The 15,843-nt window shown below is 38.2% G+C and overlaps 1 protein-coding gene across 6 annotated transcripts; it reads right to left on the minus strand.

The window, feature by feature from the left end:
• Positions 1 to 295: 295 nt before the first annotated feature.
• LOC105176186 (disease resistance protein RGA2) lies at positions 296 to 15,275 on the minus strand. Of its 6 annotated transcripts, none has more exons than XR_016063646.1 (3): positions 11,703 to 15,275; positions 4,742 to 4,793; positions 3,988 to 4,473 (listed from the first exon to the last, which is right to left on the minus strand). XR_016063646.1 is itself a non-coding variant. In XM_011098917.3 (2 exons), the coding sequence occupies exon 1, from the start codon at positions 15,113 to 15,115 to the stop codon at positions 11,717 to 11,719; it is 3,399 nt and encodes a 1,132-aa protein (XP_011097219.1). In that variant the 5' UTR covers positions 15,116 to 15,275; the 3' UTR covers positions 296 to 729; positions 11,703 to 11,716. The 6 variants fall into 6 exon arrangements, 4 of the variants coding, with proteins under 4 accessions (XP_011097219.1, XP_020554321.1, XP_020554320.1 ...); XR_016063645.1 differs by having other exon boundaries at positions 3,988 to 4,477; XM_011098917.3 differs by lacking the exons at positions 3,988 to 4,473; positions 4,742 to 4,793 and adding an exon at positions 296 to 729.
• Between the last annotated feature and the right edge of the window lie 568 nt (positions 15,276 to 15,843).

Consider the following 15,843-nt stretch of genomic DNA (forward strand, 5'->3'; position numbering starts at 1 on the left):
AAAGTGAACAGCATGAAGAAAAATTCGAAAAGCCTCAAGGAGTTATTACAATATTGCAATGATGAGTGAAAATGTTGTCTTATGTATTGATAATGTCTTGAATATTTATCTTTTAGTCATTTGGATTGAGACATCTTCTCGCTTCCTACACTCCTTCAGCATACAATATACCGTGATTATTTCTTCAAGTTTTTCATTTCAGGTTTAATTTTAGGTGGATTGGATTTTAGGTTTTTCATTTGGGGGGATTTGGGGCAAATTAGGGCAAGGTAAAGGAAATTATCGTTTCTTCAAGTCAACGATAGAATGCATGTGATGAACACATGCGATTTTTTGCTCCAAAAAACAGTCTTTAATGACATTCTTAATTCACGTGACTTTTCTGTAAAAAAAAATGGATGAAAAAGTCACATGAGACTAATAGTGAGAATTTTCTCAAAATGTATCAAATACAATGTGAGAAAAATATAACAAATTAGACTAAATAAAAAAACAAACCTATTATTTGGGATCAGAAATACGTTCCCCTAAATCTGTGACGTCGACGTCTTTCATGGGAGCAGGAAGGACTCGGATTCCACCCTAACTTGACCTGGTTGCCACATATCTTGGGACTCCCCAGCTATAGACCTTCTTTTGTACGGCACACTTTTGTGGGCTGGGGGGTTGCTCATCGGCCCCGTAGAGCTCGTACAGAGCTGGGTCTTTGTCCTAGTTCTTCATCTGGGCCTTTTGAACGTGTACAATTTTAATGGTAACAAAATATTTAGTGGTAAAATTTTGAGTTTTAAAACAGAAACTGACTAGCTACCTCAAAGCCATTAATAGTAATATTTAATGGGACGAATTTAAGTGAAACGTGGAAGTGGATACATTATCATTGAATATGACCTTTATATATATATGATGCCTCCTAAATCTTTCATAAATTAAGTTTACGTCAGTCCAGTTGGCATATCAGTAGGAATTAGGCCTACAGGTTTATCTCCTACTCTACTGAATTAGTAGGCTAAAAGATAAGTTCATTTCAGCCGAACACGTCATCATATAGTTGGACAAACACATCATATTTGCTAACACATTAAGACATGTTATTATAAAATAGCGTCAGATAGCTCCTAGTAAATTGATAGCAAACGAGTGGGGAATCCACAAAATAAGATCACTGGATTTTTAAGCAGGCCTGGCAAGCTTACTCAACCTAGTATATTTTAGTCAATTTAAGTCCAAATCATGCACGAATTTTTTTTGATTTCTTATCTGATTCAAAGATATTTCAAATGGTATAGACTCTCTATAAAAAAACCTCTCATATCCTGCTCTATACATACTTATAAACAGAGGCCTTGTGTAGTCATTTGGGAACATAACTCTCACTATCAAGCTCTCACTTATCCTCTCAACTCTCTCTTAATTTTATGTTGTTTCAAGCTGTCTTTTGTGCACTCCATTGAATATATACCCTTTATCATTATTCTACCCATTATTATCACTTTAATTCAAGTTCTCTTTACTCTAGTAAAATCATTATTGACTTAAGCATCAGAGTGCTAACCTTTATCTTGCAGGATTAGTTTCCGTTGATCTTAGAATTTTTCTTAAAGATCCTTCGACCTTGTGGTGTTGCCGAAAATCCAGTATGCATCATTGGCGCCTTCTGTGTGAACAAATGAGCTTTGAAATGAGAAGTGGGCAACTAAGACAATAGAGGTGAGAATGAATCCTATAAGGGAAACATTCCTTCCCTATTGTAGCTAGCTCTACCGTTCCACCTCCAAATCTAACTAAAGGAGCTGTCAGCTCTCCCACTCCAGATATAACCTTACGAGCAGCCCATGCTTTTGCTCCAACTCCATCTCTCGACATGACAGCTGCGTCTATAGCTATGAACCCTCTTTTCTATGAACAACTTCGTCATTTCATAATGGAGACCATCAACTCGACCCTCTACGGTTCTCAGGCTAGTGGAGTAGGACCCTCTTCTCAGCTAGAAAAAGGAGGAACACCAGGATATCAAGGCGAATGCCCATCAGGGTCGATCCACACCTGCTGACTCCGCACGCTAGGAAACAACCACCATTCAGCCTCCTGGAATCTAGCAATCACTAAGGAAAGAGCACCAACAAGTGACGAATAGACCATGCCCACTGAACGTGGCATTCCTTTCAGCAAGGACAACATGGAAAAAGAGCTCTCTGCTCATTCTCGAGCACCTTCGCATTTACTTGTTTAAGATGGTACAACGTATCCAGTTGAGCATGTTCAAGTTTGAAAATCTAGCTTTGTTGTATATGTATACTGATAGCATTAAATGTCGTGTTTTTTCTTACTACACTAACGAATTATGCCCAGTGATGGTTCGACCAGCTTCTAGTTGGATCAATTAGATCTTTTGCAGAGTTTAGCTCCCTCTTCCAGCACTAGTTTACTAGCAGTAAGAAGTACTGAAAATCGACTATTAGTTTTTTTGGGGTCAAGCAGGAGGAGAATGACACTCTAAGGGCTTACGTCTAGTGTTTCAACACGGTCATCCTTGAGGTCCCAACAACTCACTAGAAGGTATTGGTCAGTGCGTAAACCCATTGACATTGTAGAGACCCTCTCTTTGAGTCTCTAGCTAAAATACGAATCATTGACTTCTTAGACATACTGGCTCGAGCTGAGAAGTACATGAATCTCGAGGAAGCTAGGCTAGTGAAAAAGAACAACCACGATAAGCGAAAGGAAAGAAATATGCCCTCCTCTCGCAGGAGCAAGGGGAGAGTCCCGAGGACGTTTCAACCCCGACACAAAGAACGAGCACTACACTCCGCTTATCACCAGTCCAACTAGAATTCTCATGTCAATTGGTTGCCCAACTCCCCAAATCTAACTCTTTTTGCAAGTATTACATGGAGTATGGGCATGGCACGAATTGGTGCCGCCAGTTGAGGCAGAAAATAGAAAAGTTTATCCAAGCAGGCTACCTAAAGGACTATGTGGACAAAAAAAAAATAGGTATGAGCAGAAGAAAGAAAGCTCTTCTCACCCAGATCCGGCAGGAGAAAGGAGCAGGCAAAAGTCCCCTCTAAGAAGGAACGCAAGAAGAAGGAAACTCTAATTGATGAGCTGAGCCAGGAAAAAAGCCCTATTAAGGGTGTGATCCATATGATAGAGATGGGTCTATCGATAGGGACTCTGGACGAACTAGACGGGCCCATGCTCGGGCTACTAGAGCCATTATGAAAAATTGATTACCTCACAATGATGCACTTGTTATTTCTGCTACCTTAGCTAACCACACTTTTCCATGTACTTTTGTGGACTCTAGCAGCTCTGCATATTCTTTTTCTACAAAGTCTACCAGTAGATGGAGCTGGGCGATATCTCGTTGGAGCCGGTGGATACCTAGTTGTATGCTTTGCAGTTGAGGTAGTGCAACCTTTAGGCCAGATCTCGCCTCCTCCCTCCTTAGGAACAAAACCCTCCAAAAAGACCAAGATGGTCCGTTTCCTTATCGTGGACATGCCATCAGCCTACAACGTTGTCCTAGGCCGACATGCTTTTAACGCTTTCCAAGCGGTTGTTCCCACATACCACATGAAGTTAAAATTTTCGACTGGAGCCGCGGTAGGAGAAGTTATGGGTTACCAATATGTAGCCCAAAAATACTATGTAGAATCAATAAAGAGAGGCAGCAAGAAGGATATAGATGTAGATCCTCCTAGCAGTTAGAAGGGCAAGAGGCCCATCCGGTATGATGAACAAGGAAATATAGTTCCTGGTCGTGTACAGCCAGTTGAACAATTGTTAAGAATCCAGCTGACACCCGGAAAGCCATAAAGCCACCAGGATCTATTCCCAACTAAGTCCTAGTTTAGCAAGACATTAATTAACTAGTTTTTTTCTTACAAGAAAATATGGACGTTTTTTAATGGTCAGCTCACGACCATCACTACAAAAGAAAGAATCGACAACCGGAAGAACTGCCCTATAACGCAAAAAACATCAATCGAGAATGATAATCTTGTATATTTGCAAGATGTAAAGAATTTGATATAAAATGCAAGCAAGATCACATAGAACCAAATGGATAAACAGATAGCTGACGCTGGTGTTTCCCATGTGCAACCTATATGCGAGAGCCAATGTGGTGGGAAAGTGGAAGCATAGCACGATGAAGGAGCTTAGTATCATAGGAGAAATCAAGCTTTGTGTCTCCTAGTAAAGTATAAGAGGCTCCGAAACTGTGGCCGCATATAGTGCAGGAATGAGCCAAATAGAGTACTTTTGGGCTTCAAGCGAGACCGAACGGTTTTGTCTCAGCAACACAAGTGGTTTCTCCACGAACAACCATAGAACACGCACCAGCATGCGCGCAAACCAGAACTAGTGAAATATGGGGCTATATCTGTAGATTCCGAGCTTTCAGTATTGCAAGCCAAAGAGAGTACTTTTGTGCTTCACAAAGCGTTTCCAGGCCGTTAGCCAGCCCTGACTACCAAAACGACGGAAGGAAACAAGGTGAGAAGAGATAGAAACAATAGCAGCAAATTCAATCCTCGTTTATGATACGAATCCAAAAACACAGTTGGTTTTCATTCAGAAAAGAAGAATGCTAAAGGCATATAAAGGACTCGGCAGGCTGAAGCTGGCTACGTTAGTTAAAGAAGAAGCAATAGCGACGCACAAAGATACAACTTGTAGCAGATACTGCAAAACTAAGACTATCTCCACCGGTGCTGCTATGTACGTAACTCACCTTCTTCAGCTCTTGCACTATCCGACAACTCCTCCATTGTTATCTATTTACTCTGCCGAAGATAGCAATTAGGATTGTTCATTTCCTCGTAATTAACTTTTATATTTATCTTGGTATCTACCACAAACAGTAGATAACAAATGACAAGCTTATGATTGTCACTATAAATATACGTTAAAATAAAATATTTTTTATATTATCACAATATAATTATTAGTGATAAGCATTACACATACAGTTGTTTGTATAATTTGTTTGGTACTAAGTCATTATTATAGTATACATATATCACCTATTGTTTTAATTAGTAACAATCTAATTCATGCACGATTTTGTCCTAATTTTCGCTAGTAACATTTTTAACAAAATAATTGTTACTATTAGAACTACTAAATTTATTATTATGATAAGTGATAATTTTACTGTTATTACTAAAAATATATATTAATTGACAATAATTTTTATCTTGTCACTATACAATTATTAGTGATAAAAAACGTGTACAAAATTAGTGACAATAAATAATAGTTGTTACTATATTATGTTGTCACTAAATCGTCATTATACATGTGTCACTAATTATATTTAGAGACAACGTTGTGCATATTTTTTGTCACTAATTTGTGCTATACAAAATAATAGTGTAATGTGGATATCAGAAATAATCCTAACAACTATTACAAAGATTTTGGAGTACACAACTCCTTAATAGTTACAGGCCAAAATTACAGATGAATGAATAATCAGTAAGATAAAATAGCAGAAAACGGTTTAAATGAATCGGCTCAGAAACTTGCCAGAACCAAGTAAAGGGAATATCGGTCACTATGAGTACCGTTCCCGCACGTCGCCGACCCACGGCAACACCACTTAACCAGAGATCACAACCACACTCCAAAAACACTCGATTTTGTTATCTCACGTCGGTCACAAAGACTGTTTCTCAGCAATTTCACAAAGAGTATAACACAAGGAGGTATTTCACTGTTTTTCACCGGTGCCACACAAAGGAAGGAGATACCCCTTTAAATAGGGACTAGAGAAGAGCCTTAGAAGGTAAGCCAAGGTGACTTTCCTATCACCATTGTATTGGTGAAGGAAAGTCACCATTCTTGTTGGTGAGAAGATGGAAGGAAATCAGGCGGATTTCCAAAGAGAAGAATCAGCGGCGCAAGAAGAAATGAAAGACAGAATCAGAGAGAGAGAGATAGGTTAGGGCAGCTTATAAGTGGGTATGAAGTGGGTCGGGTCATGGGTAGGGTCGTGGGCTTCCAGGTGGGTCGGTCCGTGGGCTTTGGGCCATATCTTACAACATTCTCCACCTTGGACCAAAGCTCCTTCAAGGAACATGGTCTGGAGATTAATGGTTCTGGCATTATCATCATAGCCTTGAGGGGTTTCACCCCAGTGTACCTGCAAGGATAAAGTAGCACAGTTAGTCGGGGGCTAGGTTTAAAATTTTTAGACAGTTATGAAATTTCTCAATAGGAAGACACTTGGTGCCCATATCAGCTGGATTATCTTCAGATCTTACCTTCTCTAATTTGATGACCTCCTTACTCACAATGTCACGAATAAAATGAAATCTTACGTCAATGTGTTTAGTCCTATCGTGAAAAACGGGGTTTTTGCACAGTTGAATAGAAGATTGACTGTCGGAAAAAATAGTGAGACGATTTTTAAGAAAACCAATTTCTTTTGCAAGACCCTCAAGCCAGATAGCTTCTTTGAAAGCTTCAGTAGTAGCGATATATTCGGCTTCAGTTGTTGATAGTGCAACAATATGTTGTAGTTGGGATTTCCAACTAATGCATGATCCACATAAGGTGTAAATATATGATGTTGTGGATTTCCTACTATCCCTCTCATTAGCATAATTTGAATCCACGTAACCAATAAGATCGACAGAATCAGAAAATTTGGAGAAGTTTATACCTATGTTATCGGTACCACGTAGGTACCTAAGGAGCCATTTTAATGCCTCCCAATGGAGAGGTCCCGGATTTGACATGTACCTGCTTAAGCAACTTATAGCATATGCAATATCAGGTCTAGTACATACCATAAGGAACATTATAGACCCAATCACGTTAGAGTAGGGAACCTTACTCATTTTCTCCTTTTCGGAAGTGGTTTTAGGACATTGGTCTTTTGATAATTGGAAATGGGCAGCTAAGGGAACGGATGTAGGCTTAGAGTTTTCCATAGAAAATCTTTTCAAAACAGAATGGATGTAGGATTTTTGATTTAAAAAGATGGAAAAACGTTTTCTGTTTCTGAAAATATCCATGCCGAGAATTTTCTTTGCATCTCCAAGATTTTTCATCTCAAAATTTTTGGAAAGATCTTTTTGTAAAGATTCGATGAGATTTATGCTAGGACTGGAAATGAGCATGTCGTCAACATATAGCACGAGAAAAATAGGCACTTCATTCAAAAACTTGAAATAGAGGCAATGGTCATAGTCACTCCTTTTAAAATTTAGTGAAAGCATGAACATGTCAAACTTCTTGTTCCATTGTCTAGGTGACTGTTTTAAACCATATAAGGATTTCTTTAACAAGCAAACATGATTTGGTTTGTTTTTTTCAATAAAACCAACAGGTTGTCGCATGTATATGCATTCATCAAGATCACCATGCAAGAAGGCAGTTTTAACATCCATTTGTTTCAATTCCCAATCAAAGTGAGCAGTAAGGGCAAGGATAACACGAACAGTAGTATATTTCACAACAGGCGAAAAAATCTCGTTGTAATCTATCCCTTCCTTTTGTGTGAACCCTTTGGCTACTAATCTAGCTTTATATTTTAAAGGGTTTTCTTGTTTGATTTTAAAAATCCATTTGCAATCCACTAAAGAGCAATTTTGTGGTTTAGGTACTAGGTCCCAAGTGTGGTTGTCTTTAAGAGACTTCATTTCCTCAATCATGGCACTAAGCCATTCTTTTGACTTAAGGGCTTCGTCTACATTCGTAGGTTCAGGGTTTTCTATGTTGAGTGCTACTTGGAAGTCACTTAGTCTAGAGGGAATCCTCCGTTCTCTTCTACCCCTATCTCGAGCTAGTTGGTAATTTTCTAACGTGGGGTTTTCTAGATGGTTTTGGTCTATGCTTTGTTCATCACTATGTTCATTACTAGGTTGTTCTTCACTAACAATCTCTCCCTCTTCTTGGTTATCCTCCACCTTATTAAAAGTTATCTCATTTTGTTCCTTTTCAGTTTTAGACAAACAGGGCATTTCATTCTCATTAAAAGTCACGTTTCTACTGATAATGACCTTAAAGCCAGGTTGCTCACGATCCCACAACCTATACCCCTTAATACCATCAGGATAACCAATAAATACACATTTAATAGAACGGGGTTCAAGTTTATCAACATTCTGATGAACAAAAGCAGAACAGCCAAATGTACGTAAGAGAGAGATATCAGGTTTTCTACCACTCCAAACAGTTTCCGGAGACTTACCCAACAAAGGTACAGATGGAGACAAATTTATCAGATATGCGGCAGTCAAAACAGCTTCACCCCAAAAAGATTTTTGTAAACCCGAACTAATCAGTAAACATCTCACTTTTTCAAGCAGCGTACGATTCATACGTTCAGCAACACCATTTTGCTGTGGGGTGTAGGGATTGGTCTTATGTCTCTTAATACCAAATTTATCACAAAGATCATCAAAGTTTTTATTACAAAACTCAAGACCATTATCGGTACGCAAAGATTTGAGCCTTTTTCCAGTTTGGTTTTCGACAAGAGTTTTCCATTTTTCAAATTTTTCGAAAACCTCTGACTTGTGTTTTAGCAAAAAAACGAACACTTTTCTAGAGAAATTGTCAACGATAGAAAGGAAATACCGATTTCCACCATGGGTGGGTTCCTTAGAAGGACCCCAAACGTCAGCATGAACATAATCCAAAATACTAGAAGACATAGAGGGGTTAGGGGAGGGTGAAGCAGGAAAGTGAACACGGTGTTGTTTGCCCATCACACATTCATCACAAAATGGCAATTTGTCAATTTTGTCACATAAGATGCCTTCTTTATTCAGAAATTCAAGTCCCTTTTGACTAATATGCCCAAGTCGTTTGTGCCAAAGAGAAGACTTATCATGCATGTTCACGGATGCAGCAATAGAGTTGTATGTGACAGAACATAAGTATAGATTGTGCCTTTTTTCAGCTTTGAAAACAATGAGAGACCCTTTCATGATTTTCATAATACCCTTTCCCCATCTACCCTCTAATCCTTCATCTTCTAATGCAGCACATGATATGAGATTATGACTAAGTTCAGGAACATATCTAACATGCTTGAGAGTGATATTATAGCCATTATCGAAAAACAGAGAAACATCACCGATGCCTTTGATAGCACAACGTTTTTCATTTGCCATAGATACAAAACCAAAATCACCTAGTTTGAGGTTTGAGAAAATGTTTTTGAAAGGGCTAATATGGAATGTACAACCGGAATCAACAAGCCATTCATATATACTCATGGGATGCACAGAATTCACATCAGAGACAGTAAACACGTCTCCACATTCATCAACAATATTATTCACTCTCTCTTTTTCATCCGTGTTGTTATCTCTATTATCACGATTATCCCTTCTAGGTTTTCTGCAGTCTTTTATATAGTGTCCTTTAATACCACAGTTATAACATCTCCTCTCTCTGATCTTATCATCTCTAAAAGAGTTATCCCTAGTTCTGGATTTGCTCCTATTGTTATTCTTATTACGGCTTTTGTTCCTACTGTTGTATCTAAAGTTGGGGTTCCTAGATTTAGGTCTACCTCTCACAGAGTTTACCTCATGTAGATTGTTACTAGGTCTATTTGCTTTTAAATCAATCTCCTTGCTTTTCAATCCATTAACAACGGTGTCAATATTGACGCTATCTCTACCATACTTAATGGCGGCTTTCACATCAGAATATGAATCAGGTATAGCATTCAAAAGCACAATAGGGGAATACTCATCAATGTTTTTATCACCAGTTAATTTAATATCTTGAACTAATTTAGTGAAATCATCCAAATTTTCGTCAATGTTCTTAGACAAATCCAGTTTGTATTTAAAAAATTTTTCAAGCAAAAACATTTTACTGGGCAGCGAAGTATCAGTATAAAGTTCCTCCAGTTTTTTCCATAAATCTCTTGCAGTGTTTTGTTTTCCAACCTTTCTTAAAACGTTATCAGATAAATTAAGAATGATGGAGGAATAGGCATATTCATCATTTTCTAAAACCTTTTCTTCAGAAATAGCATCAGTGTACTTTCCATCTATTGCTTTAAAAACCTTTTGTTGTATCAAAATGCCTTTCATTTTTTGCTGCCAAATTGAAAAATCACCCTTTCCATCAAATGGTTGCAAATTGTAACCGGCCATTTTAAAAAATTTTTAAACAGGTTTTATAAGAAAATGAGTTTTGCAGCGGAGTAAGCAAGTGAGCACAGTTTAACAAAAGTCACAGAATCAGGAAAGACAGATTATGAGCAATTATCAGTTTCTCCAAACCCGATATTAAAACAGTTAAGTCACAAATGCAAAGCGGATCACGAGATACTCAAGAACCCAGAATCACAGAGTATAACAGAGATTTTATCACAGTGAATATATATATCACAGTCACAAAGAATTGCAGTTTATAAGTTCACCAAGAACATGCATACAGTGATTATCACAGAAAATTCCGAAATCCGCAGTTTAAAGACAAGTCAACAACCACAAGTCCGAGGCCTTTCCAGCCTAATACCCAATCCAGATACCCGACGACCTCACGGGTCCGGCCAGGAGGATATTTAGGGGGATAAGCACCTCAGAAGATAAATGAAGTAAATAGACAGAAATAATTTGCAGAAATGTAACGAGAGAGTTCAAGGGTTACCGTTCACTGCTGGCCTTTCGGATCAGAGGTGGCTCTGATACCACTGTAATGTGGATATCAGAAATAATCCTAACAACTATTACAAAGATTTTGGAGTACACAACTCCTTAATAGTTACAGGCCAAAATTACAGATGAATGAATAATCAGTAAGATAAAATAGCAGAAAACGGTTTAAATGAATCGGCTCAGAAACTTGCCAGAACCAAGTAAAGGGAATATCGGTCACTATGAGTACCGTTCCCGCACGTCGCCGACCCACGGCAACACCACTTAACCAGAGATCACAACCACACTCCAAAAACACTCGATTTTGTTATCTCACGTCGGTCACAAAGACTGTTTCTCAGCAATTTCACAAAGAGTATAACACAAGGAGGTATTTCACTGTTTTTCACCGGTGCCACACAAAGGAAGGAGATACCCCTTTAAATAGGGACTAGAGAAGAGCCTTAGAAGGTAAGCCAAGGTGACTTTCCTATCACCATTGTATTGGTGAAGGAAAGTCACCATTCTTGTTGGTGAGAAGATGGAAGGAAATCAGGCGGATTTCCAAAGAGAAGAATCAGCGGCGCAAGAAGAAATGAAAGACAGAATCAGAGAGAGAGAGATAGGTTAGGGCAGCTTATAAGTGGGTATGAAGTGGGTCGGGTCATGGGTAGGGTCGTGGGCTTCCAGGTGGGTCGGTCCGTGGGCTTTGGGCCATATCTTACAACAAATAGTATTTATAAAAAATCATGAAATTCATTATTGTGACAAAACAAACATTCGTGTCACTATATATATATAATTAATGATAATATTAAAATTATGACTTGATTTTTTCTTTTTTTTCCCCACTAATTTTCTATTTTTTTGTAGTGAGAAGGGAAATATTATAAATAAAAAAACTTACTTGAGATAGTTTTCATAATAGGGTCAATTTAATCCGTCGTGTGATTAGTAATTAATCACACAACAAATGTAATATACTTGTTCTATAATTGACTTAATTCTAGCAAGAATTTTTCCTTGTACATTCATGGTTGTCTAATTAAATCAGGTGGTGAAAGTGGAAACAAATCTAACCTTATTGTCATGAGTTATTGATCCAACCACTGGATGACTTGCTCATTGATACGTACACGGGGGATATGTGATATTTTTGGCCAGTCCGCTCCATTTGGTTTTTTGCACCTCATCTCCAATTGCGGGCATTCACTTATCACCAACCTCCTCAGTGATTTGATACTCTTGAAGCCATCAGGCAAGGACTTCAAATTCTTACAATTTTCAATCTCCAATCGTGACAGTGACTTGAGACTCCCCAGCCAGTCATGTGGTAACGAGCATAATCCATGACAATACGTTATTCTCAACTTCCTCAGAGCAGTGAATAGTTGCATGCTTTCTGGCAAATGATCCATCTCCGGGAGCCCATTTAGCGTCAAGTTCTGCAGGGTCGTGGCCGTTCTGATCGGCCCTGACAATGGCTTCAGCTTCTTGCAGTTTACGAAGGATAGTGATATAAGGGAAGACAAGTCTTCCAATATAACTGCTGGAAATGATATAAGACCATCACACCCCTTGACTTCTAGTTCTTCCAGAGAATTAAGGTTCTTGAGCTCCTCCGGCAGAGATTCAAGATTAGAGCAACCGTAAAGACTCAAGGTTTTTAGAGCAGATAGATCATCCAGCACATTTGATATAGTCCTGATCATTGATGAACCAATCTCCAGATTCTGGAGATTCTGTAGGAAGCCTCCTGGAAAAACAGGCAATTCTGCAAACCCGAGCAGATTGAGTGATGTAAGTGAAGTAAGAACAGTTAGGAACCCAAGAAGCGCTGCGCTGCTTTCAAATATTATCAAACTTCTGAGACTTGGTAGAAATGGCAAGTTAGACAGCTTAGGACACCACCAAATATCTAAATCTTTTAAGCGAGGAAAACTCTCGACTGAATTCCCTATCTTCCATTCCTCCAAGTTGGGCATTTCGGAGATTCTTAGTTCTTCCAATGCAGGGAACACACATTCTCCATCTCCATGAAACTCAGCATTCAAACACTTCACAGAATCCATCCTATATAGTTTTAGATTTGTAAGTGAGGGTAGTTTCCCCAGCAACGGAAGGTGTTCACATCTTCGACAGTCTTCCAAAGTAACTTCCTTCAGATTTTTTAATTCTAAAGTTGACATCCAATTTGGAAACCGGGAACCTTGATATGACTGAATATAGATCCTCTCAAGATTCTGATGAGGTTGCAGACCTTGTAGAACTTCTTCATATTTTTCTGTGTCGTTGTTTTTTATCTCATTTGTCCACAATAAACTCAAAGAAGTCAAATTACTCTTGGCTATCAAGTTGGCTCTTTTGGCATCTTCCGCACTGCTCACGTTTTCTAGCCCTTTTATGCTTAAGCTCCCTCCAAGGTTCAATTCCTTCAGTTGGTCTATTTGGTGAGATGCGCCTTGTCCAACAATGAAAATGCTTAATTCATGCAGGTGAATAAGATCTCCCAGTCCGGGCGGTGTACAAATAAGTGAAAGATGGGATTCCATTTCAAGAAACCAAAGATTTCTCATCACTTTCAAACCTTTTGGCAACTCAAGAAGTGTAAATGAATTCATAAGCTTCAATGTCTGAAGGTTATGGAGACGGGTCAGGGATTCAGGTAACTTTTTTATATTATCACACGACATTGTCAGGTACCTAAGATGTTCTAACTTGCAAACTAAATTTGGGACTATTTTTATGTGGTCAAAAAGGGACACATGCAGAGCTCTTAAACACTCTTGCTTTGAGATGAGGGAAGATATACCTTCTTTCCAATCAAGTGGAACTCTACAAGGTACTACCAGTGACCGTAAAGAGCCACTAATTCCAGATTTTAGCTTACTGCCCTTAATTGTGGAAGAAGACCATGAGTTAAAAAATAAATGACGAACTGTTGTAGGAACCTTTATCTCCTTGTCATGCTCCAGGATATAGGTTTCTTGTCCCATGACAAATACTGCTAAATCGTACATCAAATCATGCATTTTACATGTCACCTCACCCCTGTAATCTGTCCTCACAATTTGCAAAAATGAACGACAAACCAATTCGTTGAAGATCCAATGACCAGTGAGGTTCAAGTCACTTTGACCTTGTGAGGAAACAAATCCATTTGCCATCCAAAGTTGGACAAGATCTTTCTTCTCCATCACATAATCCTTGGGAAATAAGCAACAGTAGGCAAAACATTGCCTCATTGCCGGCGCTAAATTGTAGTAACTCAGCCTCAAAGCTGGTAAAATACCGTTTTCATCATCTGATAGCTGCCAGATTTCACTTTCCTTGATTGCTAACCATTCACTTTCAAGACTTTTAAACTGCATCAGGCTCCCTAAAGCCTTAATAGCCAACGGCACACCACCACATTTTTTCACTATTGCCTTACCTATGGTCTCAAGATTTTTCTTTGCATCTCCGTTGGTAAATGCTCTTTGCCTAAACAAGGACCAAGAATCTTCTTTCGATAAATATCCAATCTGGTGTACACCGATAGTAGCCATCATTAAAGCAACTTTCTCAATCCGGGTCGTTACAATTAGAATGCTGCCCCTCGACCCGCATCTTAATACTTCTCTCAGTCTATCCCACAGCTCATGCTTTTCATTCCAAACATCATCCAGAACCAACAAAAACAATTTTCCCCTCAACCTCTCTTGAAGATGTCGCTGCAAAGGATCCAACTCAGAAATATTGCACACCCCTCCATCTATAGATTCTATAATTGCTTTGACTACTCTCTGCATGCTAAAATCATCAGATACGCACACCCAAATTCGCAATTCAAAACATGCTTCCGTCCTGGCATCATTATATATCAATTGCACAAGTGTGGTTTTCCCTAAACCCCCCATCCCCCATACTGCATACACAGAAAGATCATCTTGATCACGCACGGCGTCAAGCATCTTCTCCACTATCATTTCTTTTTCCTCATTCCTTCCATAAATATACAATTCGTTCACTAGTGAGCTAGTCTGTCTACTGTCAAATGACTCTCCAAATCGATTTTCCACAACACCATCTCCTAGATGGAAATCAAATCTTTCTTTTGCTAAGGCATCTAGTTTTCCTCTTATATTTCTTACTTGGTTAACCATTTTCAAACGGAACAGCAGTGGATTTCTCTTTGAAAGAAATGAGTTTAGCTTATGCTGCATACCTCTTTCAGAATCCGCTCTTCGTTTGAGGCCCTCAATGGCTACACGATCAAGTACATTTTCAGCATCATATGCAGCATGTTTCAGCTTCAGTAGCCAGCTCTGTAGCACCTGGCTCTTCCTTTGCTTGATTTCAGCATCTTGCAGCACAAGTTGGACTGCGCAGAGTATGCTTTCAAGACTTTCAAGCTCATTCTTCAAGCCCCAAAGAGCACCAATCTCTTGGAGTGCTGCAGAGCTCAAGATTCCAAGAACTGTTTCAACAACAGCAGAAACGATTCCATCCATAGTTTCAGATGAGAGGAAAATGTATGATCAGTAGCAAACTATGAAGGACTGAGTCAATGTTGATGGTTTAAAGCAAAGTCAACGACCATTTCTTCCATATGGACCCAAATATTCCTACACAAGTCTTTGGGGAAAGATGGCAGAAGGTTAGGTTGAGGACAGACTAATGAATTCAATATGCAGATATTTTAACTGCCCATTCTATCAATTTTCCAAAATTTTCACAATATATTATTTGAAATATGTGCACAATCGATTTAAAATTTTTTAAAAAATATTATTATTTTAAAAATGTATTAATTAAATTAATAAAATATTAAAAAGTATAAAAAGTCAAAGAAGAGAAACAAAAATAAAAAGTTGAGAAAAGAAAAAAGAAATTAACTAAATATTCAAAAAATAAAAATTAACATACTAATAAATTGAATACACGGGTGCTCTTCAATTATGTAAAAATATAGATATATATAGGGCTAAATTCATTTTAACCCCATGTGATATCAAAAAAAATATCAAAAAGCCCCCTATGAAAATTAAAATATAGAAAATCACCCATTTTATATGAACAATGATTCACACTAGGATCTATTTTTTAGGAATAATGACTAAAATACCCCTCTATATATATGAGGAAAAATTGTATATTTATATAATATAATACATAAATTTTAATTAAAATATTCTTATAATATATCTATAATATATAAAATTAAAAGTTTATATGAAAA

The sequence above is a fragment of the Sesamum indicum genome, linkage group LG13, assembly GCF_026168435.1.
Source record: "Sesamum indicum cultivar Baizhima isolate 11 linkage group LG13, ASM2616843v1, whole genome shotgun sequence".
NCBI lineage: Eukaryota > Viridiplantae > Streptophyta > Magnoliopsida > Lamiales > Pedaliaceae > Sesamum > Sesamum indicum.